At 42.2% G+C, this 26742-nt stretch overlaps 1 protein-coding gene across 2 annotated transcripts in view; it reads right to left on the reverse strand.

Moving 5' to 3' along the window:
• Positions 1-2110: 2110 nt before the first annotated feature.
• Positions 2111-26742, reverse strand: part of atrx (ATRX chromatin remodeler) — a 32938-nt gene continuing 8306 nt past the window's right edge. For both annotated transcript variants that reach the window (XM_063491831.1, XM_063491841.1), the window contains exons 15-34: positions 25071-25212; positions 24838-24947; positions 24455-24601; positions 24193-24370; positions 23697-23834; positions 23425-23600; positions 23214-23331; positions 19386-19516; positions 19028-19122; positions 18766-18905; positions 16839-16989; positions 16654-16754; positions 15776-15884; positions 15453-15630; positions 13724-13915; positions 6208-6357; positions 4433-4549; positions 3203-3298; positions 2993-3121; positions 2111-2486 (exon numbers count right to left, since the gene is read on the reverse strand). In XM_063491831.1, the coding sequence (XP_063347901.1) occupies positions 2262-2486; positions 2993-3121; positions 3203-3298; positions 4433-4549; positions 6208-6357; positions 13724-13915; positions 15453-15630; positions 15776-15884; positions 16654-16754; positions 16839-16989; positions 18766-18905; positions 19028-19122; positions 19386-19516; positions 23214-23331; positions 23425-23600; positions 23697-23834; positions 24193-24370; positions 24455-24601; positions 24838-24947; positions 25071-25212 (2823 nt within the window). In that variant the 3' untranslated portion in view covers positions 2111-2261. The remainder of the gene's footprint in view (positions 2487-2992; positions 3122-3202; positions 3299-4432; positions 4550-6207; positions 6358-13723; positions 13916-15452; positions 15631-15775; positions 15885-16653; positions 16755-16838; positions 16990-18765; positions 18906-19027; positions 19123-19385; positions 19517-23213; positions 23332-23424; positions 23601-23696; positions 23835-24192; positions 24371-24454; positions 24602-24837; positions 24948-25070; positions 25213-26742) is intronic.

Below are 26742 nucleotides of genomic sequence, written 5' to 3' on the forward strand. Positions count from 1 at the left end.
AACAACAGTGAGTGTCTCCACAGTGGAGGCTTTGTCATGGTTTGGGGCTGCATTTCACAATGCAGCAAAAGCACACCCGGATTACAAAACACAGTGAAACACTATCAGTCATGGATTGGCCTCCCCAGAGCCCGGACCTCAACATTATTGAAGCAGTGTGGGCTCACTTTGCAGAGAAGGGAACAAAAGGCAGCCAGCACTAAAAGAAGAGCTTTGAATGTCCTTCAAGCAGCCTGGAGAACTATTCCTGAAGACGACTTAAAGAATATACAAGAAAGCTGCCTGAGAGTGTTCAGGCTGTGTTAATGTATAAAGGTGTTTATAACAAACACACCTTGTTAAATAAACCTTGTTAGAACTGTACAAACTGCTTTGCCTCATTTTTCTTTATCTCTTTTACCCATTTCCAAACCAAATATAAAGAAATGGCAGGTGGCTCGGGACTTTTTGCACAGTACTCCAACACAGACAAATGTAAGTGGTACCAATTCTGTAACACTTGGCAAGAAAGCAAATAAGCACGCTTTATAAAAATGTAATCAAAACCATTTCCTGCCTATTAGTTGTGCATTTGTTTCATGTGTATTATTCCCCATCAGTCTCCACCCAAACTCTCCTGTCTAATAAGGCATAACATGCAACAATCATCAAGGTGGAGCTAATCAGAGGGATCAAATGTGCAACCAGCATTCCTCTTTGTAAACTCAGCGAGGTGAATCAGTGGCAAGTACTTCAATCCCTTTATAATATAAAAAAGAAAAAAAAAAGACTCCAACACATGCACCGGTTATACTTTTGGTCACTTTATTAAATGTTATATTAAATACTTATCAAGATAATAGCAGATCAGATTCATGGCAAATCATGTTGGTGTATTCGCTAACGTAAGAACATTCTTAGACAAGGGCAAAAAACGTTTTCTACATTTATGAAATACACCTTGTGCAAACACAGGAGTCAATCGGAGACGGCAGGTCGTCTCTCCGTGAGAAACGTTCATATTCCTCATGTTCAACAGCTACACCAGTTTAAGCATTTAGAAGCATGAATGTGCCAAAGTAGAATACAAGTAGTCTGGGGGCCTGCCTGGTGAGACTACAGTGTCCAGGAGAGCATTTCTCACAAAGCAGAGGACACAAATCAGCCAGGTATAATAAGATTTCCAGCCTTTACTCTGTCAATCCCATCTGGAAACGCATATTTCAAACGCTGACAGACAAGTGAAAGGGTAAAAGTTCTGGGCCCTCCGTGACACCTGGCTGAACCGCCTCCGCTTTGCGAGACCCGGCCTCTCACCCAGGCTCGGGGATCAACACAAGTGGAACGTAATGAACGAGACGCACGGTGCTATGCTAGACGACACGTGACAATGAGGATGACATTACAAAAGGGTCATAGGAACTGGCAGGCAGTTTCTGAACAACACAAGCATTCCGTTACCATGTTCAGCGACAACTAATGTAAACACTTAAAAGCATAATAGAAAAGATTCTCCACAAACCTCAAATCTTTACAGAGCTTTTTTTGTTTTGTTTTTTTTAGCAAATCAATAAGGCCATAATTTTTTCCCCCCAGTACCCCCCCCCCTCCCCCATTTATCAGTTTCTCCCATCTTCCAAAAAGAAAGAAAGAAATAAAAAGCAGGACTTGCAGCACCAACAGCTGTCTGCTTTTGCTAGATAAAGGTGGAGGAATCTACTGGAGTTCATCGTCGCGTAGCGCTTTGCATCAGAGTCCTGTCACCAACAATACTGGTCCCACTCAGGTGTAGTTAGTTAGGCATTTAAAACAGTATAAAAAAACTGAGCTGGAAATAATAAGGAAACCCTTTTTTTTAAAGGGCAAATCAATACAATGCCTTAAAGCATTGGGGGTAAAACTTTAAATACATGAAAAATGAAGATATAGAACTTGAATAACATTAAGGCGGTATATACATTTTTTTTTCCTCTGTTGAAATTCCTAACAGACATTTCACACAGTCATTTATACATTACATCCTCTCAGTGAGTTACAGAATAAAGCACTGAGAGTCTCTCTCACTTGAGGCTCCAGTGGACAGCAGTCCAGTCTCAGTCTCTCACCGACCCTCTGGCTCGTTGCATCTGTGTGTTTTGAGCTTTTGTTTTGTTTGTTTGTTTGTTTTTTTTGGGGGGGGGGTGTCGCAGTATAGAAAACTGGGCCTTGCTGGGACTGGCCAGCTGAGTGTTTGGTGGGTGAGAGGAGGGGAGGGGAGATTGGTGGTATAGAGTCATTTTGACCTACAGGCCCTTGGAGGGGCCAGGATTTTTGCCCATACCCTGATGGCCGCCCAGGCCGTGGAGCTGCTGGTAAAGAGTGAGCAGGTCCATCTGACTGAGCCCGCCGGCTCCCATCATGCCGTTCTGAAGGGCCAGCTGGTTTAGGTAGCTGGCCTGATTGGCCATGGCCAGCTGCTGCTCCTGCACCTTCCTGTTGGTAATCAGCTTCTGCACGTACATCATCAACTGAAACACACAGACATCGAAAATTAACACAATTCAAAGATAAAAAGTACACTTTGCTCTGTCACGGTTTAACACAATGACAACAATTATAGGAAGAAGTGAGGGTGGCGGTCCCTTGTCCTTGTTAAAACCCAGCACAACAGCTGACATCAGAGGTCACATATAGTGGTGTCTCTGAGCTGTAGTCAAGGGTGAATCAGAGCTTTTAAGAGGTCAAACCGCCTCATGCTTTCACAGACAGACAGTAAACAGAGATACTACTCCCACGCTAACCTTTTTTCTTGGCTGGTGCAGGTAAACCGGTATAGCCCTCTCAGCACAAAATCTTGTGATGCACAGTGAAATTATTGCCAGTTTTTGGCCTTTTGACTGTTTGGTCATAATGGATTAATTTACAAATTACCCTGTTTAACCACCATCGATAAACTAATGAAATTAAACTACTGTGATGATTTGTTGGCGTCATTCAGTTGTCTGTTCTATCTCGTATACAGAGCGGCTCTTACCGACTGCTGCCTGTTGAGTACATCCCTGTAGATCGCTTCCCTGCGTTTAAGCTCTAGCTCAACGGTGGCCTGTCGCCCCAGAGCGACAGCCTGGACCTGGTTCTCCGTAAGCGCTGGGTTCTCTTTCCACTGTGGTGAGAGGCAACAGTCATTAAAACGTGCAGTGATTCCTACAGATCTGTGAATGGAAAGTGATTTCAAACATCTCACCACTCTGCTGATTATATCTTCCAGCGACTCCCGTGATAAAGACTTCAAAGCATTTGTAGCCTCGATGACTTTCTGTCGGCCCTGGTTTATGAGTTCCTGAGCAAAAACAAAACAAGGCAGAGAGAAAACACATGAGACAAAGGCAGGTGATCTTTGCTCGCATTCACTGTGTCGAGTACTTGGTGACAAACAATAGAGCAATATATTCAGCTGCCTCTTCAGTGAGCCTCTCTCATCCATCACGACTCCCCCAGAATTTTAGTTGGCGTTAGTCCTTCCCTTTCAGCCATGACAGCACCAGTTCTCCACCTGCTCAGGAGCAGACCTCACAGCAAAGACCAACACAGCCTCTTCAACCTCAGGATAACAGAGTGAATGTAGAGGCAGCTTAATAAAAATAATATCACCACTATGACTGATCAGCCTGCCTTTGGGGAAACAAGACAGGAAACCTCTGAGCTAGTTGGCTAAAAGCAGCAGAAATTCAAAATAAAAGCAGGGACTCTCCCAAACAGATGGCAAAGTGAACAAAACATTTAAAAGATGCCAGATATTGTATCCTATGTATGGTAATCTTCAAAATGCGTAACGTCAAAAGGTGAATCATCTCCATCTGTGCAGCGCCACAGAAATTCTTCTAGCTTATTATTTGTATTTACAGCCCGCACATTTACTGTAATGTTGAGTCTCACCACTTCCAGCAAGAACCAACACAAAAAGAAAAAAGCTGTAACTGATTAGCTGTGCCCAGCACCGCACAGCAGACAGAAAGTTTGCGACCGTCTAATACAACAGTGAAAACCAAACGTAGTCTAAATATTAGATTTTCATTAATCGGATGACCTGATGCACGATACTGTGTGTGCCGGATATGAAAGCATGTGTCAGCAAAATCACTTTTGACCTCCAAAACCTGCTTTGCAGAATCTGATGCTTCCCGCATACATAATGTCTCATATGTGATTATTTAATTTATAAAGACAGCGTATAGTAGTTTTTAAATTTTATTTCCATAAAAAAAAAAAAAACAAGTTCTGATCACTCCCTCAGTTGTTGTGCATTAATAGCTGCAGACATTGAGCAGCGTGGGGCAGAGTTGGGCTGATCTGCTACCAGGACTGCTGTCACAATTAGCTGTGGGGTTTGAGGAATGTGGGTCGCCATGCTGTGGGGGGAAAGAGCGGGACGGGTGTGAGGCAGCAGTGGTGACATGTGGAGCTCATTACTTACCTCCAGCTGCTGGTTGGTCATGGAGGGCAAAGCTCCAATGTTGTAGGTGAAGTAGCTGGGGTTGTTCATGTCCGCGTGAGCATATGCCGTCTGGTAGTTGGTCCTCATGGACATACCCTGAGAGATGAAAGACAAGAGGAAGAGACAGAGGAGGGAGTGAGGAAGCAGAGGCTAATTACGCAGGTGTTAAGAGCCTCTGAGGCCATGATGGGAAAAACTAAACAATCGGCGAGGCTGACGAGAGACGACGGTCCGCTTTGTCTGTCAGCTTAAGTCGCACATTGATGTGATGAGGTCTTCACTTCACGTTGAGTCTTCATGAAGTTTTCATATCTACACAAATAACTCCAAAAGCAACAAGCTGTCCAACATCAGCCTGCTCCCGCGGTATTAAATATGTGTGTGAAAGTAGTGACCTGAAGTAAACAGTCTCGTCCCAGCAAAGGCCAGCAGGATGCCGATGTTTGTATGTAATTGAGTCTCTGCTGCAGATGGTTTTCCCGTGCCCTGTAATCTGGCCATCCGGTATGCAAAGGGGGGGTGTGTGTCTGTGTGTTTGTGTGTGTGTTGGGGGCCAGCAGGGATATTTGGACCTGGTCAGAGACAGGTGTGCAAACCTAAACAGTACAAAACTTTCAACACACATTAATCTACGCACACACACCTCTTTAACTTTAGCAGCATCCTCCGACGCTCTGCGCCTTTCATACGTTTCACACAGACGGAAACCAAATCTAGCCTTTGCTTCCAAAATTCAGTATCTGAAATCTAAATTTATGGCATGAGCCTCGGTAAGCTTTGTACCAAGCTGAAGTCATTCCAGTGAGAACCAGGGCTCTTGGGTTCAATTTCGTTTTGGGCTCCCAATCGCATTCTCAGTTTTTCCCATTTCCCTGAGTTGCAAATGTGATATTCATACACGCAGCCCTCTCTAGCCGCCGCCAGGCCAAACCTTAAGTTGTGAAGACATTAGCAGAGCTTGGGTTACGTTCCAGTTGTTTCTCCTGCAAAGCAGGGCGTACAACACGATACCGAACAACCTCTTGATGATGACGGTGACCATTTCTGCTCCTTTGCTAAGAGACAGATCGAAGTGATGGGAACAGACTTGAAATCCTTAAATTTGACCTCACTCAGTCCCCCCCCCCCTCTCTTTACTACCACTGGGAACCCTCTGTTCTCTTGAAAAGCAGAAGAGGCTCCAAGGGAAAATCAGCTTAAGGCATAGAGGGCAAGAAGGGTAGAGTGTGTTGGAAAAATAATCATTAGTGTGAATTAGAATCTAGGATTACTCGAGGGGCGTAGAGGAGACCTGCTCTTGTTTTCTTACAATATACACATCTCAAAATAAACCCCACTAATTGCCCCACAACAAAGTAAAGGAAGAGGGGGGACAGTTATGTGTGTGAAGAGGACAGGAGTCCCTAAACCTCTGTGGTCTTACAGTAAGTAGCGGTGACACTGCTTAGACAGCCTTGGTGATTTGTACAGCAGCTCACTAGCCTGATGGTGGGCCAAAATGACCATCAGCGGAGCAAGGGGGAGCCCCTGTCATCTGCTTACTCTGGGTGATGAAAGGATTATACAGATCCAACACTAACTCGCACATCTTGACAAACAAAAGCGGGGCCCTGGTTCACCTCACACATTAATGTCAATGTTCTGGAGAATGACAGACCCGAGGCCTAAGTGCTGTACACGTGGCCCTTCAATTTTGGATCTGGTGGATTTGCTGGTGCGCGTCTGTATGCATGCGTTTTCTGCTCGCCGCCTACCTTTTTCTCTGCTTCATATTCAGCCCAAGCAGCCTTGCGGTCCTCCTCGCTCAAGGCTTCCTCCTCCTTGTGGTCCAGCAGGGAGTCGTGCTCATGGTAACACACAATCTGGTCCTTATTGTTCTGCAGCATCTCAGCCAGGAAGGGATCCTACATCAAGGAAAGATGAGAAAAAATATGGTCACGGTGGGTTTGAAATCATCATCATTAGAGGGGAAGGAAAGATTACTGTGGAGGAGCCACAGACCTCTTGAGCACTAAAGGTTCCTCTATATTCAGACCGCAAAGTACAAATCCTTTTTTAATTACAGAGGATTTCATGTGATGTGCAAGGAATGCAGCAAGAATACCCATGAACAGAGGTGCATATTTGCTGGATTAAAACAATGTGTTTCTCAATAAAAATGTTCTGTGAGCTCCAAACAGCTCTCTTTTTTTAAAATATCTTTTGCTTAATTGGCAGTTTTTCCACATTCACTTGAAATTAACTTGTTACATTCAAAAGTGACTGGAGCTAAAGCTCTTTTTCCGGCCATGATCTCCATCTTTCTGTCTTTATCCACTGACCTGTCATGTCCCTGAACGGTCAATCTTCAGGACTTTTCTTTAAACTCAGCAACATTATCATCCACCTTACTCCTTACAGTTATTCCGATGACCTGGTCTGCAATTAAATATGGCCAGCAGCTCACAAGAAATTTATTGTTTTTAATTTGGAAACAAGAACACTCTTTTCTCCTAACCCCGTGGTTAAACTGGAAAACAAAACGCATGTGGACTCATCAAAGTGGCTTTACCAGATCCATCATCCATACAAAGTGTACATGGTCTTTTTACACAGAAGCCATGAAGCATTTATACAGGAAATGACTAGCATGTGCACTTCTGTTGCCAGTAGCGCTACCAGCTACCAGTTCCTTTGAGTAAAAGAGTGCACACACCAAAATTGACATTGCAAACTGCTGCTACGCGATGCAATTTAGTGTTTTTTTTTCTGTTTGTCACGCATTTGACTTTGAATATTTGTCATCTATGATTTAACTGCAACAGCTATATGGAGTTCAATTAGGGTCAGAAGTTTTATGCATGTGAAAAAGTGATTTGAAACTAAAATTCTAAGTTTTAAAGAACAGCAGCTCAAACAAAAGAGTAACCCTCAGATTTTTGACACTGCCCCCTAGTGACAGTAAACAGCTACAACCTGTAGACAACAGTGCAAAGCTGTGAGTTGGCTCTGCAAACCATGCTAAGCCCAACTTTCACAGGACTGGCTACAGGTGACAACCCCAAGTGAAGCCTGGCCATCTTGTTTTGACTGTGACCCACTCAAAGTGGATTCATTCTGCTGCACACACACTCCCAAAGCAATGTGCATTTCATGAGAGAATTAAGAGTTAAAGGACTACAAACAAAATAACGTATGGTTAAATGTCACGTTGAGCAGTCAATAATATAATTTTTTTAAAATCAACATTTTAGCCCCTTAAAAACAGAAAAGGTTCCAGATGCAATGCTAATTTTTCTCTACAGCACCTTGAATCTGCTTTTTTTGCAGAAACCTCTTAAGTTAATAAAATTCAAAAAACACCAACACTACATTTAAGGCATCAAATTTTCTCATAAAGCAGGTTAGCACGCGCTCAAATGTCAAACAACTCCAACAGTGACCTGAACGCACAATTCAAGAAAACGTGGAAAATTCAGTTCTGATACCAAAATAAAAAGATAAATACATTTATTTTTTTCAGCACATGTGTTTTGAGGTTTCCATGGCTACACTGTTATTGAAAACAATACCTGTGAAAAATTAAGAGTTGGGCCAGGCTTCGCTCACACAAACATGGTTTAAATTACTCTCTGTGCAGCATGTTTGCTTTTCTTTGTCTCAACTTAGCTTTACATTAAACTGGAACCTTGCAATCTGGAGACGTCATACAGAAGTTGCATCATTTCAGCTCCACGCGAGCCAATTCACACAGGGGCTCGGCCCTCCTCCCTTGTTCTTCGTGCTCTCAAGCTGAACAGTGACAATGGGTGAGACGACACAAACAAAATTAATCATCGATATAGTCAGCAGTAAGGAAAAGGAGGGTAAAAAAAAACCCCAAAAGCCCCCGGAAACAAACGATAAAATTAATAGTGGATTGCAACCATTTCAAAATAAAAAGAAGAAGAGTAGTAATATGCAAGAGCCTCTCTGACTTCAGAGAGTAAAAAAAACAGGTGGCTGAAACAGGTAGAAGCAGACTGGGACACAGTGTTTCTCAACCCTGCACACCACAGCCTCCAACACTTGGATCCTGAAGCCAATTGTGCTCCTCATTGACATGTGTTTATGTTTCCCAGCCATCACACTCAATCAGGACAAAACCAGGCCACCCCTGAACAACCAGACATTTAGAGCAGCAGTACAGGCAGCGATTCAACTGCTGCTTTACTCTCTAATTAGGACATAAAAGCACAGAAGAGCCCGTTGGTCTGACTTGGATAAAAGGCACCCATCATGGTTCGTTCTGCCAAAATAAGTCAGCATGAGGTCAAATAAAGGTCACAATCAAGGCCACCACAAACACTTGGGATGCAGCATGCACGGCTCAAACAGCAGCATTTTACCGATTTAAACACCAAACTGAGTCTAGTGGTAAAGCTTTTATCTCGCTGCTGCCTTGTCTGAAGGACAGATAGCAAAAGGTACACAACGACTGCTGACAGCTTTGCATCAGTCCTTAAAAGAATTAAAACCAACATACACCCTGCTTTCTCTGCTTAAAAAGAAATATTACTGCTTTGCCGAACAGAAACATAATTTTGAAATTCTATTTGAATTTTTACATTTGTAATTACCCCGAAGGTTTAGGTGGCAAGAAGAAAAAACAAAGCTAGCATCTGAGCGTGTAGAGAATGTGAGGTGTTTTTATCCAAATGAATGAAAGAGGAGTTTTTCTGACTGCTGGTCGAGTAACGGGTCAGTGGAGCTGCAGGTCAAATGACAGTATAGGCGCTCCCACTGGAACACGGTGCATTCTGGGATACCCAAGTAATCCCTACCAGCAGTGGCTCTGGGGTGGTCCGGTCCATCTCCCATCCTAGTGCTATGTGTGCGTGTATCCTGAGGCGGCACTAATGACTGTAGGTAACCTGACCTATGCTATTGTCATCTGTATGGAGCTGCATGTGGAAGACTATCAATTTACTGCAGGGGGGTTGAGGCAAAAGACTGCGGGTGGGCAGATGCTCAGAGTGGGCGGTAAATCAGCCAATTCAACTCCATGTGAATGTTTTCTCCCTTTTGAGAAAAGCAGAGGGGAGACATTTGGTGTGCGTTTGCTCAGACGCAGCACTGGAGGTGGCAGGTAATGTCTGCAGGCGACCTCTAGACGTTCCTCAGTTAGGACACAAACTGCTCAATCGTAAGAAGATCCTGATAATCAGATGTTTCAAATCCAAGTACAGGAAGAGCCTCTGTAAATGCAAACTGAACCAGTACTTTCAAAAGAACCTGCATGGTCTGCTTACCAAACAAGGCTTTCACTAAATTTACCAATGCATGAGAACCTTTCCCAAGGCATGCATCCTTTAAACCAAATTCTTGCACATGTATAAAAACGGCTCTCCTGCCAACAGTTCACAAATTATGTAAAGGAGCTTTCAAACGCGGCTGCCTCACACATCACAAAGATGAAAACTTGGGAGTCCATATAAGTGGGCCTCATGTAGACTTTACTACTTGGCACAGAAGCATACGTATGCTTTACCAACAGATTTTAGATGGCGCTTAACTGTAAAGAGGTATGATGCCATTAAAGAGCCGCCTACATAACAGGCAGCAGTTCTTTGGCCACGTTATCAACTTTCTGAACATTTTCAAGCATGTTAACTCCATTTCCAACATCCTAAACGATCAGTTAATATGTTGACAATGGGGTTTCTATTATACCTGTCATTGCCACAATAGTAAGCCTCCACCAAGCCATAAAATATGCAGGATGAAAAGGGAAAAAGTTTAACACTTAGACAAGAAAGGAAAGCAGCAGAGCAAAAGAAATTCTCAGTTGTTCAGTTACAACAACTATTCCCAAGCTGTGCACGAGTTTTTAAATGCACTGGCATGGCTGTGTGTGTGTGTGTCACAAACTGCTTTTGACACACAGGTGCATCGGGCATAGCAACTAAGGGGGCTAAAGCAGGATCGCAACAGCAGGAATGTGAACGTATGGGATATTTCTAATACCTAAACATTCAGTCCAGTCAAAACTCTCTCTCCCCACCAGCTGCACATAAGTGACACACAACTCTACCGAGCTGCACTAAACAGTTTCTTCGCAAAAATGTGCTCAACTGCTGCTCTTGTACCTGACATCAGGAGGCCGCCCCTGCCCTTAAAACCATGTTGTCTTTACACCCTCTGGGGCCTAATCACAAGTCAGAGGGTTTATCTAGCTGTCAGTCAATTAACAAAGAAACAAAAATCATGCATGTCATAAAGGGCTAAAAAAAGACAATAAACATACCACATTCCAATAAAAACAAGCCTCAGCTAGCAGCAGTGAAGGGTTCGCTACAGGAGACAGCCAGCTGGAGCGGAGGGTTGAGAGGGGGGAGATGAGAATATAAAAATAGGAATCGGTCTCTGAACAAGTCTGAGGTGAGAAACGGGTGGGAGACGAGAAGAGGCAGAGTGCTGCTCTTTTCAGATTCATTCATTGGCTCCAAAGTCTGGCTACAGTCAGAATAAAGATGCCAATGCACTTCGATCAAACAGCTCTCAGGTCAGTCAAACAGTTTCAGTCTCAAAATCTGGAGTAGAGAGAAAGACTTTATGCTGTTTCACACCGTGATTTGTAAGCTGTGGGGTGATGAGAAAACAAGTGCAACTCTATGAATGACTGATCAGTCTCAAATGAGTCACTTTACCAATACAAGCCTTTAATGACAGATGAATATTCTGCCCATTGACTGGCAATGCCACAAGCAAAGTCAAAATGATTTTCTGTACAAACACCTACTGCATTATCAATCATACCGAGAAGGATTGATCATAGAAAAGACAAATAAGTCGGAGTCTCTAAAGGTGGTCCCAAACAATCAGAGTATAGCAACAGAGGTCTGATGATGACTTCTGATTCCCCCCACCACCACCACCACCTGCAACCACTTAATTTCTTGCTGTAACTATAATTAGTGCTCTCTCCACATCCAGTACAAGCTCAGGCATGTTTTCTAAAAGCAGGCAAAAAGCACTCTGGGAAGTAAAAGAAACCGTTTATCCAAGGAGAGATCGGCCTAACTGAGGGCAGGTAATTTACAACAACAGCATCACAAAGGACCTCTGTAAACTACCGATCATTCATGTAATGCTTGAAGACTATCTGAGGGAGATTTTTTTTCCCCCTCCAAGGTCAAAAGTGACTTCCTACCTCTAATGAGACAAGCATGGTGTGCTTTATAGCTCCAGTCTGCTCCTGTCTATACTGTAGTTTAGGCACAGCCTGCCCACGGCCTTTCAGTGTTCCTAGCAGAGCCTAATGACCACTGTAGCCATGACCTGCTGAGAGCACGCCAGCCGGGCCGAGAGCGTACAATGCAGAGCACATCTGCACGAGATGCTGGAGACTTTTATAAAAATTGTTCAAAGACTACCAACATAACTTTAAGTACAAGTGGTAGCATGTTAGATGGAAGTGTGTGATGAACAGGAAGTGGGCAAGAGTGTCTCAGAAAGAGATGGGTGGAGAGCAAAAAATCTCATGTCTGGGCTGAGAGGGCCTTCTTTGTCATTAGCGGGAAGCACGCCTGCTTCCTTTGTCTCCAATTAGTTTTTCTGAAGACTAGAGAGCCATCTTTAAGAGTGGGGTTTAAATAATGACCTTTCATCATGCAGGGGGAGGCCAGGGGGCGAAAAAAGAAAAAACAACTTTACTGAGCTCACTTTGAACATTTGGAGGCAGAGAGGCGAGTCATAGCAGCAGATGGTCACAAAGATGGCAGAGAAAATAAATGGCGTGGATGGAAGAGAGAGTGGGAACATGAGTAAAAGTGCAACTATAGGTACAGTATGAGGGTTGAGGTAAGGTCAGGTTAAATAAATATCCATAACAAAGCTTTGCAGAAAAAGAGCTAAATATCAGCTTCTCTGTGACCCAAGTCTTTTCTGCGTGGAAAAAAAACCCTGCACTTCACAGTGTGAAGAAATGGGGGAAAGAAAGTACAAGCTCTCTCGTTCTTGGCTGAAAATGATGGAGGGTGTCTGACTCATCTTCACATCATTCCAGATGGCAAATTCCTTCCGTAATACTGCAGTCCTGCTGCCACATCATAGTTAACCCCTTGGCCAAAAACAGGTTGGCTTTATAAGAGCTTGTCAGCTTCTCCGTCTTTAATACTGTGTCATATAAATGTCACTGGGCTCGTTAAAGATCATACACATCTAACAGGCCGCAGCTCAGTGAACACATCTTTCCTCTTCAGATCTCCAACTGTGCTCTGCTGCGCTCTAAGTAGGCTACACTGGGTTTAGAGGAATATATGTGGTGGGAGAAATTATAGCAGCTGCTCACTGAGGGGATTCTCACACTGCTCCTACCTGATAATACTCATCAAGAGAGTGGCAAATACAAATTATTCTGTCAATGTCAATAAAACAATTTCCAATGAAGGTGAACTGTAAGGACTTTTCTCCAATGAAAGAGCATGCAAGCTGTATATACAATGTTTTTTTTTAAACCCGTCTGTTTACAAGTTTCTGCAGAGTAACCCGGGTCAAGCCAAAACAAAGAGGTAAAACCACTTAAGAAACAGATCTGAATAAACCCAGAGAGTTCAAAAAAGGGAATGAGTGGGAAAGGAGGGGAGTAATTCAAAGATCAACAGAGAAGTAAAAAGCAGCAAGGAATGAATGAAAAAAAGAGGAGTGCAGGTTTATAGCAGGGCAGCAGGAGTGTTGCAATGGGAAGACTATTTAGTAAATAGCAGTAAACAGACAGATCTGTGCAGCTGTGCTGGGCTGGATGGCCCATGTAAGGGCTGTGTTCTTATTAAACCCCAGGGGGCCTAAATAGTGACACTGCACCTGCATTAGAAGAAGAGAAGAGGCGAGGGCAGGATTATGAAAGGAAACGAGAAGGAATACTGAGATCCCAGAAAGAGGCTAAGCAGGATACAAGCTGGCATTGGGTTTAAATAACAGTTTATCACTGAAGTGCAAAACTTCAAAAGGAAGAACAAGCTACTCGCTGAAAGTATGGAAAAAAAAAAAACAAGCTTGGCATTTATAATAGCATCCTGTGCCATGTTTGCTGAAGGAGAAAAAAAAAAGAAAGCTATTTTACTACTGTTAATAGGTTTCAGCCTGTTTTCAACATTTCCTTCAAAGAAAAGCATGAATTCTCAGTCAATGATTCATCAAAGCCAAATTACATGTCTGATTTATAGTCAATTTAACTCCTAAAAAGACACTTAGATCAGTACTGAAAGCCCACCTTCTCGATCTAAATACATACAATATATGCATCTTCACCTTAGGAAGCATGGGTGTGGCTTTCTTGCTCTTCTTTTCAGAGGGATCATCCAGCAAGTCTGGCTCAAAGGTGTAGAGTTCGGCCAGCTCGTTCATCGTAAAGTGCCTCTCAATCTGCTGCTGGTCCACAACCCGGAATGACAGAGACTGTTTGGTTACCTGCCGCTCATAAATCTTCTCCTCCATTGTGCCCTAAAAAAAGAGAATGAAAAGAGATGAACAAAAAACGGAGGTTTAAAAAACATCAAGTGACCCAGGAGTCAATCAGAATTACACAGGCACATCACATCCACCCTATACTGGATGAACACAAAGGCATCAATATCAAGACAATGCAGCAAGAATTCCAAGTACAGTTTAGTGAGTTCATTACCAATCTGCATTTCCTAATGAGGTAAAATGATGATTTAGGTCATCAATAGTTTGCCCAGCATGAATCCAAGTCTATTGTCTGCCATACTCAAAGAGGTATATTAGCATAACAGCTCAACACAAATTGGTGCAGAGTTATTTGGAACTAGAACCCGAACGATTTTCGCCTGATAGCAAATATTAACTGACCAGATTTATTTGCTTTTCTATTGTATTTTTAATAGTCAAATTAAAATTGCCAACTCTTCATTTAAAGAGATGGGAGAAATGCCCTTCAGCAATGTTTTGTGTTAATGTTGCATAGTTTGTCCACCAGAGGGCACTCTGCAACAGTAAATAAGTAAGTATACAAAAGAAATGTAACAGAAATCTGTCTGTTTAGAATGTTTGAAAGGAAAAAACTTAAAAATTGACCAATATACTGGAAATTCGGCCAACATCGCTTATAAATTTGCCATCACAGGAAACTAACTAGCATGCTAGATTTCTTCGGTCAGCACGTAGCATTTGGCTGATTGAAAGGTAAGCACTTCAAGCTATTTTACACTCACAACACACTAGCTTGACTTTAGAAAACGTGTCTCATATTTCAGCTAAATTCAAAATGGTCAGAGAGAAACCAAAAGTCAAAAAGTAAAACAGAGTTGCCCGAACACCACCTACAGTTCAATGCCTCAAGTCAGCACACCCACAACTTCCCAGCCCACCGATGCTGCATTAGTCACCTAATTAGCCATGTATTTATCAAAATCTATATATAAAGTCAATATTGGTCCCAAAAATTCAACAGCAGCTCATCTCTAGCTGAATTTCACAAGTCTTAATTGTTGACACCTTAACCTCCTAGGACCTGGCGTCCACATATGTGGACATCACATTTTGGGTTATCTGTACCTAAAAACACTAATTTTTCTCTACAAGGGCCTGATATCCACTTACGAGGACATTCTACTGCCATTGTTCTATCAAAATTTAAAACCAATGTCCTCATATGTGGATCTCATTTTTGTCAGAAACAAAAATCAGGTTAAAAAAAAAAAATAAAAATCTGGCAATTCTTTGTTTTTACATTCATGGGGTCCCAATATGTCCAAATATCAAAGAGAAATTAAAAATGCATGCCATGGAAGAGCTCAGGTCTTAGGAGGTTAAACCATTCTTATACTTTATTGTGGCATTTCAATGTTTGCTGGCTTTGCTGGTAAATGTTGTAAGCCACAACTTATACAGAGCATCTTGCATGAAACTGTTTATACTCATGAAAGTCTTATAATCTATATACAAAGACCAACTACCTGCTTGCTGGTTATTGGAGGCTAGTTTACCTGCAAATGTATTGACTTTTATTAAACTTCACCTGGGCAAGCAACCTGTAGACGTAGACAGTCTTAAGCTGCCCAAAGCGGTAAACCCTGAAGATACTCTGGATGTCGTAGGATGGATTCCAGGAGGCGTCAAAGATGATGACCCGATTTGCTGCCACCAGGTTGATGCCAAGTGAACCAGCTCTTGTAGAAATGAGAAACAAACGGCCTCTGTGTATGAAAATGGAACAAAAGGAGACACATCACAATTATATCCTGTGTCACGTGCAAAAATGTTGCTTTAAGATTCTCATGCTCTTTTTTTGCAAAGTCGCTGTCATCATTTTGCATTTTGTAAACACAGCAAAGACGTCACCTTGTGTTACTGGTGTCATTAAACTCCTCGGCCCACTTCTTCCTGGTGGTGGCATTGGTAGAGCCATCCAGACGATAGTAGTCAATGTTCCTGTACCACTTGCCTTCACCTTCACAAACACGAGAGGAACGAAATCTGATTTGCCATCTGCCGTCTACGTTCAACAGAAACTTCAAAAGCACATGTATCTGCGTCAGTGCTGCCTTTTGCTTGTCAAAGGGACTTAGTTTTGGTATTAACAGGCAGCAGATAGATGGCTGTGTTGGTTAGAGGCCAGCCATGTTTAGCCTTCAAGATGGCCAACCCAACCCCTCCCACCAGCCTTCATAACCAACATTTCAGCATGTTTCCAATTACGGCACTGTGATCTTTTCATTACAAATTACAAACCCTTGAGCAAACATTTTTTGTCGAATAAAAAGTCAAGGTCTAATCATTTTCAAAATGAAAGCAAAAACAGCTGCTGAAGTTTAATTAGGAACATGACCTTACACCAGCGGCAATGTGTGTGTGTCGGTGTGTGTTTAAGAGTAATAAGCACACCAGCCTGTGTAAGAATACATGCTGCATGTGGGTTGACATGTGGGTTGAGTCGAAAACCTGCATTTCTATGGAAATGCTTCATCCTTATCCAAGGCTCATGTTAAAAATTTTTAACACACTCCCTCTCATACACACATACACTCACTCACACACACACGTGACTTTAAAAAGCGCAGTGTAAAACCACAAAAATGAATCTTGGGACAAAATGAAGCTTGCCAATCTCAACTCGCTTATAATACTAAAAAGTGCTTGGCTAAGTCTAGCAAGTCAGTAACAGAGCATAGGTTCATTTTTGCATAGTGTAATGCTATGTAAAAATGCCCAAAACATACCTTTGTATGGAGAAATTTTCTCTTCATCTTTAGCTCTGCAAGCCAACTCTAAGAAATCCTCAATCAGATCCAGAGAGATGAGAGACTGACTGAACACCAACCTAAAGACAAACACAGAGACACGCCTTGCAATGACACTGCAAACTGACAAAGGCTACGCTTGCACACAGTACAAACACACTTACACTTTGTCGTCTACTTCCTCAGCCATGCGCAGGATCTCAAAAAGCAGCATTATCTTCCCTGAGTGCTCCAGGATCTCAGCATCAGCCTCCGTGACAAACTCCTTGTGCCAGTCAGCAGTGGGACTTCCTGGTGCGGAGCCAGAGGGCCGAGCTGTTTATAATACAGAGTTACAGATTAGCCTACATGCATCTGACAACAACAAGCCTTTAACAGACACTGAGCTTCCAAAGCTGAGGCCCACTATTACATGGTTGTCTATTGTGTTACAGCAGTAAAGTGTGTGAAAATTATTCTTTTTATTTTGTTTTAATGTCTGTAAACTCAACCAAGCACTTAATATGTGGATACTATTAGTGATTCCAAACTCATGTAACAGCTAGAGAACAACACAAACAAGCTTCTACTGCCACTGCTAGATCTGCATATATGCAAAATTGCTTTTTTTGCATAATACAATGATGCCAATATCATGCTGATCATTATGATTTGATACATTTTGACTAAGTGACTAGTGGACCTGGGTAGTAGATGGTCATCTAACATTTCTGGCACTGTCATAATTTTGTCCCAGACCATCTTCCATTACATGACAGTTACAGCTACCTTTAAACAGCTCTCTCAGTATTATGCAGTACAACTGCTGGTGCATGATATAGTGTACCTTTGGAGTCACGGCCAGTCCCACACGTGTACAAAATCAAGCACTTAACCATGCAGTCTGCCTTTACTAACATTTATGAAAGAACAGGTCCTTTCTGAAGAACGTGGTACTGTAATAGGATGCCACCAACGCAACAAGACATCTTGTGATTTTTTTCCCCCCCCCCCATTTTCCACGATTAGCTGTAAGTGGTGTTACTGCAAAGTGGAAGTGTTTAGGAACCACAGCAAGTCATCCACAAAGCAGCAGACCACAAAATGCTACAGAGCCGGGTCACCGAGCGCTGAGCCGCACAGAAGTCGCCAAGACTCGGACTTAAAGACTGTAGAGTTCCAAAACTCCTCTGGCATTAACCTCAGCACAGAAACTGCCTCATTTCACAGGTTTCTATGACCGAGCATCTACAGTAGGTGTGATGTATATATGGCTCTGTACTTTGATCCATATACTGTATCTCCATGAATCTTTGACTTTAAAGGAAACAGAAGATTTTAGACTCTCACTCAAACCCACAAGTAGCTGCACATCCCTATCAACCAGTAAAGTTCCAGTTTACATCCAGGTATTTTCAGGTGTGACCCTTTAGGTATAAAAGGTCATCACTTTTTCCATGTCATCCTATTAGACCTTTAATTAAAACTTTTGCTTAATTAGCGTATTGATTTTTTTCTTAATAGGCATAAAAATTCTCACATTATAGCTAAAAATGTGTTTAAAGACTTTGAATCAAATCATCCTGGATTAAAGAGAGAAGTCAAAACATCTATGGAGACATCGGGTTCATGAGAATGGGATGGAAATGCGTGCATTTCATATTTGTTTATACTGAGAGGCGCACTCATCAACAGCTTCTGCCTGTAGCAGCAGCTGGATGTGAAGCCTCCTAATTTCTAAATAAAACAGAAGGATATCACAATATAATCATCATTCCTCAATATGTGGGAATGAATAAGGACAAGGGCAAATGGATCAGCTCGGAGTCTGTTATACTTCAGCATAAAATAAAAAGGCTGCAAATACTGCAATATGGGCTTTATTTTTTATTTTTTAACCTAGGCTCATAGACAAGCAGGTAGTGTGCTTGGTTCCCTGAGGTCAGTTCTGATAAAACAGATTCCCCTCTCACTAACTAATTACTTAGCGAGTAGGAAGGACCGAATCAGAGCCTGAAATGTTATATAGATTTCCAACCATGCAGTACAGTTCATGACCCTCTGAAACTCAGCCAACCAATCGTAATCCCCTGTGTGTTATTGCACACTCACGTTCATCTACAGACTCCGCTCTGTTTCGGCCCTCGCCGTTTCTGCCACGAGAGCTGGTGTTCCACTCTTTGATGACCTCAACATCATCACTGTCCGAATCGTCAGATCCCTTCTTTTTCCCTTTTCCCTGCTTCTTTTTCCTATTAGCCAGGAGGCACAGCGAGACTGGGTTAGCAAGAGTAAGATGCCGGGTAGAAAAGCAGTTTAATTATGTCATATCTGTATAAAGAAAGAAATAAATAACAAACAAACATGACTTTACTTTTTGATCTTCTCATCTTCAGAGGTCAGACTCATTGAGGATTCTTCTGTTTCTGAAGCGATGAAGTCGTCCATGCTGTCCTCGTCAAAGAAACCCTGCAGGAAAGTACACTTGTGTGAGACTCGACTGTGCAGCAATGCAGGTCAGCTGTATGCAGGGCTCGATCTTGGGCAGCAGAAACGATGCATAAGGGGAAAATTTTTGCTTCAGTAGCAGTATGTGGTGTTCTTGCTCGAAGCGTGACCTGTCAGCAATGTGTTTCTATTGTTTTGCTACAGTGTGCGCAACTTGTGGGAATGTATTTCTAGTTTTTCAGTCAGTGTTTGCTGTGGTTTAGTCTCGTCTTCCCCAGCCCTACCCTGTTTTCTTTACTGATGTAGTCCAGCTGAAGGCACCAGGGATGGGTCCAGATTCTGCTGAGCATCTGGAAATCCTGGAAGAGTTTGGTCCCCGCGCGGCCCCGGCCCCCCTCCACAGCATTCCCCACACCTGCACGCAAGGGAAAGAATATGAGGGAGAAGATGGATGTGTGTTTGCATTACGTACCTGACAGCATGCTCTTAAACCTTTTATACATACAGACGATAAGAACAGGAGCAACTGAGTTTAACTCTGTAATCTTTCAAAAAGAGGAAACCTGACAAACTGACAGACAGCTAAACTTAACTAAGAAACTTCTGAGAACACCAATCATAATTTAGTTTTAATTTTAAGAATCACAAACCACTCTTTCAAACTACATATGATCCATTAAGAGCTTTAAATTTACATTTTTTCCACAGCCCATCATCAAACAATGTAAAACAATAAATAAATAAACTCTTGTTTTTAATAATTAAAAAAAATATTTTGGTCATGGGAGATTGTTAGAAACACAATTCACACCTGTCAGTATTAACCCTTTAAGCTGTAACCACACAGGGCTGAATGGAAGGAGAAGTAAGAGTGGCAGTCCATGTACCGCCTCTTCCTTGGATCTTATACCTCCTTCTGAAACCTCAACATTATCATTCGCTTCTTTTTTCACATCTTCCTCTACCTTTTCCACCACTACTCCCTCTCTCCCTTGTATCCACTCCATCTTCCTTCCACACCCCGTGCCTCAACTCCACTGTCTAAAACGTGCATAAATTGTTTAGTCGTAATAATTAAACAGTTTGTTACTGTCAGCAGATTAAACATGCATTTCTCCCCAGTAACTGAACTGCTCACAACTAGCCGGCCATAACAACAAATGAGCTTTGACTAACCAGTTTTGGACTCCTCCACAGTAAACAGATATGGAAGGTTCACACAGCTGAGGTAAACAGTAATTTGACAGTTAATACAGATTAATGCTGGCCAGAGGGGGATATAGCAAAATATTTAATTGGTACTCAGAGTCATCGTAGTCTAAGGAGCTTGGAAAGAAAATCGTCTGGACTTCTTTAGGTTGCTTGAAGACGTTTCACCTCTCATCAGAGAAGCTTCTTCAGTTCTAGGAACTGAACTGAAGAACTGAAGAACCTAGAACTGAAGAAGCTTCTCGGATGAGAGGTGAAACGTCTTCAAGCAACCTAAAGAAGTCCAGACGCTTTTCTTTCCAAGCTCCTTAGACAAAGCAAAAACAGCATTTGGAGTGAGACTCACATTTGAGCTCTAATTTTATCAATTATCCTCAAGATGCTTTTCAAAGTTGATTAGAGGTCAGCGCTCCACCCATCAGGCCTTTATAGTAAGAGTAGGGGGAAGTCGCTCCTGTCTAAAAGACACATGACAGCCTGCTGGGAGTTTGCCAAAAGGAACCTTAATGACTTTCATACAGTTAGAAGAAATATCGTCTTGTCTGACGAAACAAAGATTGAATTATTTGGTCACGATATCCAACAGCATGTATCGTGGAAACCACAATTCAGGAATGCCTCATTGACACTGTTGCTACAGGTCAACACAGCGGTGGCTGACTGTGACAGTTTTTCTGTTACATAATGTGGGAGATTAGCTGGACAGATGCATACAAAAAATAGATTAAAAAAAAAGAAGTCTAACTATACTCTGAGATCCTGAGAGCTCTAAAGTGTCCACATCAACAAGATAATGACCTAAAAGGTGCTGCCAGATAGATACAAAAGTGGCTTGGGTTGAGCTCTAAAAATGTTTTCCAGAAACAATTCTGTTTTTGAACAGTTATGAAAAAGATTATCATCAGGACTATTGTGCTGCATTAGTTATTAATCTTTGACTTCTCTTCCACAGGCTGTATTTTATCCTGTCTTCCTCCCCTCAACCCCAACTGGTTATAGCAGACAGCTGCCCCGCCCTAAGCCTGATTCTGCCAGAGGTTTTTACTTCCCACTGTTATCAAGTGCTTGCGCATAGGGGGGTCGTCTGATTGTTGGGGTGTTTTCTCAATTATTTTAAGGTGCTTGCCTTACAATATCAAACTCCTCGAGATGACTATTGCCGACATTTGGTACTATATGAATTAAATTTAACTCAATTATTTGCTCTCGTCGTCTTATAGCATCATGTTTTCCCCTCTATTTCCTAAAAGGGCAAACTCCCTTACCATTTAGATCAACCTGAGCCAAGATGATAAAAATCGCCTCTGAGAGCTAGGGAGTACAGACATCAACGAAATACTCAACAAAGCATGTCCAGAGAGACCTGAAAATGGCTGTGCACATTATCGGCACATCAAACCTGGTTGAGTTTTTTACATTTTTCTGCCAAGAAGGATGGGAGATCACTTTTAATAAGATTTGAGGACGGCTCGGCTGCCAAGACGTCCTTCAGCAACAAAGTACAAATGCAAAGGTCGGAATACTTGCAAATTAGCCATTTCATTATTTTTCTTACATTTACACAATACCCAAAGACCTGTTTTTGTTTGAATACAGTCGAGTATTGTGTGCAGACAGACAAGAAAATAAAATTAATTCGATCCATTTTAGATTAGTCTGAAAATGTGGAAAACGTGCAACGGCCTGAAAACTTTGCTTGAATTTGACTGTGCAGCGCATTCACAAAGTAATTATACAGACAAAACTAAAACCAAGCAATAAGTGCAACTCATTCTTCTCAAGGAATGAACACTGAAACCACAAAAACACAATAAAGCTGATGATTAATAGCTAATTCTTAGCCTTATAATCTGCTCCATCAGCTGCTTCCTAGAGCAAAAAGCAGTCGCTAAAACACTAACGTACCTATTCAGGATGCTGACCTGCACTGACCCCAAGACATCAGAAGTTAGTTCAGGTTTTACATAAGCAGTGGAATTAAAGGAGAGAATATTTATGGCTATTCCCACCACAACCCGTGGTGGTCTTTAGTCTGAAGACACCACTTTAAAACACTAAATCCTCTGTCACAACATCAGCGCTGTGCACTGTGGACAACCCAGCCTAATGAGCCACAACACATACCAACAATCCCTCCAAACACTCCTGTTCTTACATACCAGCCCTCCTGTTCTTTGTTTTTGCTTTTGGTGTAAAACCTCTGGCCCCTTCTCCCTAGAAATTTCTTTCCCTTTCCTTTATGCCCCACATCCCTCCCCTCTTACCCCACACCCTCTGTTCCCTCACTCCCAGAGCTCTTCATTAGGGAGACGTGGGAAACTGGGCTTAAACCCTGCCTGCGGCACTGTGCCAGCTGCCACTCTTACACACAAACACACACACACACTCAGAGGAAAAGTTCACCTAATGACTTAACAATGCGCCACCAGAAAGACCCTCCATTTATCTAAAAACCTTGTCTGAGCAAATCCAGTAAGGAGAGCACTTTCAAGAGAAACAGAACTCCCGCAGTAGGATTTAACCTAGTCCTAGCCTATACATGTTTTCCAGTCGAATTCCCTAATTTTGTTTTAGTCTAAGTGTGGTCTAAATCTTTGTATGGGCAATCAGATCAGACTTGTCACTGGGAAAGCACTGCTAGCAGCCACAAGAGTCCCTGCTGTTCATAACCCCCAAAGATCCAAATAGTTTAAAGCAGTGGTTGTCAAACTGCACCATGGGCCCACACTGGTGAGGCAGAGAGCCACTGCAGCAGGGCGTGTATAACCATGGGAAAAATATGGAAGGGAGTTAAATTAACACAATTTTAGTACCAAAGAGTTTTCCTCTGGTTGGGACTAAAACTTAGGGTTGTGGAACATCAACAAAGCAAAAAACAAACTGCACTAATGCTTGGTTCTCACCTGTGAAGTGCTCCAGGTAGTATCTGTAAAGTTTACCCTGGATTGGAGTCATTCTGACTGACAACACATACTCATGCTTGGGAGGTAGGAACTTGGTGAGTGCAGTGTAATCTTTCCTCTGTAGGAAAAGCAAATGCATTATTTAAGCAGGAAGTCAAAGGAGGCCTGAGAGAATCATTTCAAACACAAAAACGTTTTTTTAAATATATACCTGGACGCATCCAGCAAGCATCTCATAAAGAATGTGAGCTCTTTTCTTCATGACCCGGACATCTTGTAGGGTGGAGTCGGCACACTGACCGTTCTGGATGGGGTTAATAAAGCGGTTCCTAAACTCCTTAACTGAACCAAGCAGGTTTTCCTTAATGAAGTTCACCATGCAGTGGTCTGGTAAGGAGACAAAAGTCAGAAAAGTTATTTTTAAAAAGTAAACAAAAATCATCCATATAAATGATTCACATGGATGATAGCAGGAAGTCTCACATTCAATAAGGTTATTTTGCAGCGGCGTTCCAGTCAGCACAATCCTCCTCCTAGTCCTGATAGAGTTCATTGCTTTGGACACTGCAGAGGCCTCATTCTTCAAGACATGGCCTTCATCACAGATCACCAAGTCTGGCCCTAGTAAAAATGAACACAAGGATAATTTTAATGCGGCCAATTTCAGATCAGGTCACACCGCTGGAATGGCACGCACATCGAAAAAAAGGGGTTTACCAGTAACAGGCTCAGATGTAAACAAAAGAAAATGAAAACAGTTTGGCTAATTTGGTACATGTGGCCACATTAGAACAGCTAACGTGCAAAAAACAACCCCAGGACTGAGTCTACATTCAGCCAGAGATGTACTCACTTAAAGTTAAGGTTCGTTTTAGTTTATATCAGTTTATAAAAAGGATCATTTGGACCACAAGATTGATTTTTAGGAGCACAGAAAGATAACCTAAGTCCATAACATGTAACGTAAAAATCACTCTACCTGGATCTACCAGAGTCTTCTGAAAAGTCTCTTTGAGCTTCTTGCTCTTGATGTTCCTGCCCTGCGTCAGGTTTCGGTACATTTCGTAGCCCATGATCATAATGCCGCCCATCTCCTGCCATCGCTGAAGGGCGTATGCTCGCTCCTGTGGCCTCTTCACTGTGGCCAGCTCAGTTACCTGTTGAGCACACCAAAGGTAAATATGCTGAGCAACGCACTGGAAACAGAAAAGGCTTGAAAGGTCACAAGGGCAACTCATTACCTCTAAACTCTCTTCATCCTTCATTCCTTCTTGCCACTTTTCAAATTCATTGAGCCAGTTAAGGACAGTGTTCAGGGGGCAAACCACCAGTGCTGTGGTGAATTCGAGCTTCTCACAAAGCAGCAACGTGTGAAGAAATGTCACCACCTACAGGACAAAACGAGTCAAATGTTGCACCAACAGCACAGAGCTTTGGAATATTTTTATCAGACTGCTTTTTAATATAAGCACTGATTTTGACAACTGCTTCTCTGTGCTGTTCTAAAGTTCCACAGGAGGTCATTTCTGTAAGTTTGGGGCAGCTAAAAACACTGCATTACACAACTGGTGTAGTTCGCACAAGAGTGAAAATGAACACAGCCAATATAAGGCAAGTAACTCACTTGCAGAGTCTTTCCCAGGCCCATACAGTGGGCAAGGATGCAGCCAGAGCCAGAAGACTTCTCAATTTTTTTCACCGATTCACAGCAACAGTCCCACATAAACTGCACTCCTGACAGGGACACAAAACACACACGATAGGAAACATCAGTGCCGAGCACCTCAAGCTTGCTTTGCTTATTTTTTTTTCTCCAGCTCCTACCGGTTCAAAATTCTCTGTGCATTGTGTCCTTACCATCAACCTGGTGAGGTTTGAGCTTTGTCACCAGGTTCCTGTGCACCTGCACCAGAGGCTCTTTGGTTTCTTCGTCCTCGTCCAGCACCAGCTTGGTAGTGATGGGGCAGACAACCTGGGAAGACTCCTCCACCACAATCACCTGCAAAATGAAGAAGAGCCAAAAAGATTATTTTAATTCTAAAATCTGGAAATAACGTTTTAAGTAAAAGAAATATATCACTAATTCTTCCAGTATGTTAAATTTCTCACTTTGTATCTCCAACAAAATACCTCTGTCTTATGTCTGTGTATGTGAAGGATGCCCGTTTAGGCTAATGCATGGTCAATTTCACAAATTAAGAGAAAAATCCATCATGCACTTTTGGCAATTCTGACTAAACCATGGCGCATTTTATTCATTTTAATTAAAAAATTAAGTACTTACAGAAACACCCTGCTGCTCGTTACACTTTCATTTTCTAAAAAATGTCCTTTAAATGTATTTAACAGCAGAGCTACCCCTGAATTATGAGCACATGGCTGACTTTTTACATGGGTCATTAATATTGGCAACCAATGTAGCCACCACAACTGGCACTTTGTATGCTGGATACATACAGGCTGTTATGAAACCATGCTAACGCTAACACTAACACACAACCACCAATAATACAACAGGGAGATAATAGAGAACAAGAAACAAAAATGGAGACAGCTGTGGTTCTATGTGGCCCTCATCTCCCCAACATCTGCTTCTCTCCAGCAAATGTTTGATTTGGACCAGCAGCTCCACCAACCCACTTACTGTTGGCAGTACTGCTCCCAGAGGCAGCCATCAGCGGACTGCTATGGGCTTCTTTTAGATGAAGGTTAAAAAAAAAAAAAAAATTGTGCCATTGCAGGCAAAAGGGAGGATGAGCAGAGTGGTTCAAAGGCCACAGCTGCCAGAGTCCTGGTACAAACACCAGGAACATTTTACATCATATGCAGGAGATACAGGACAACAGGAAGCATTCAGATTTTATTTAGCAGGACAATTTCTGCAAGTTTCATCTTACTGACCCCCCCCCCAAAAAAAGAAGAGATTTAGTGGTTCTCAAATGTCGTGCACCACAAAAAAAGTCTACCCCATACACTATAGATCCCAATAACAAAAATGTTATCACAATTAAATTTCTGTGACTGAATGGTCCACATGGCAGTTTAGCAAATCCCTTTATTGTCATTATTTTCTCTACCAAAAAAAACAAAAAAACATATCCATTCGACTTGATTTCACTCTGGATTTTTACCACCCACACTGCAGCAGCATTCCCACCGAGAACCAACTCAAAATCAGCGTGATGAGTTCTAACCTACCAGCATTTGTGCCAAGTTTAAATTTGTAGTAATAGAGAGATTGGTCAGGAAATGTGTTATTGGCCTATTAAACATAAATTTGCATTGGCATACACACCGATCGTGAAAGTGCAGGATCCCTGTTAGTTTCACAGCAGTGTAATTCACAAGCTAGTTGACAGCCCATCTTTTCACACTAACCTTTCTTAATCTTTGATTCATATATTTGTTTTATGGTAATTACTATAACTTCCAAAGCAGACTCTCCAACTGCTTGATCTGAAAAACTTAAGACACATGATTTGATTTAGTATAAAGTGCAAATAATGAAACGTACTGCTCATCATTAGAT

This window comes from Pelmatolapia mariae, linkage group LG2, assembly GCF_036321145.2.
Source record: "Pelmatolapia mariae isolate MD_Pm_ZW linkage group LG2, Pm_UMD_F_2, whole genome shotgun sequence".
Classification (NCBI taxonomy): Eukaryota; Metazoa; Chordata; class Actinopteri; order Cichliformes; family Cichlidae; genus Pelmatolapia; species Pelmatolapia mariae.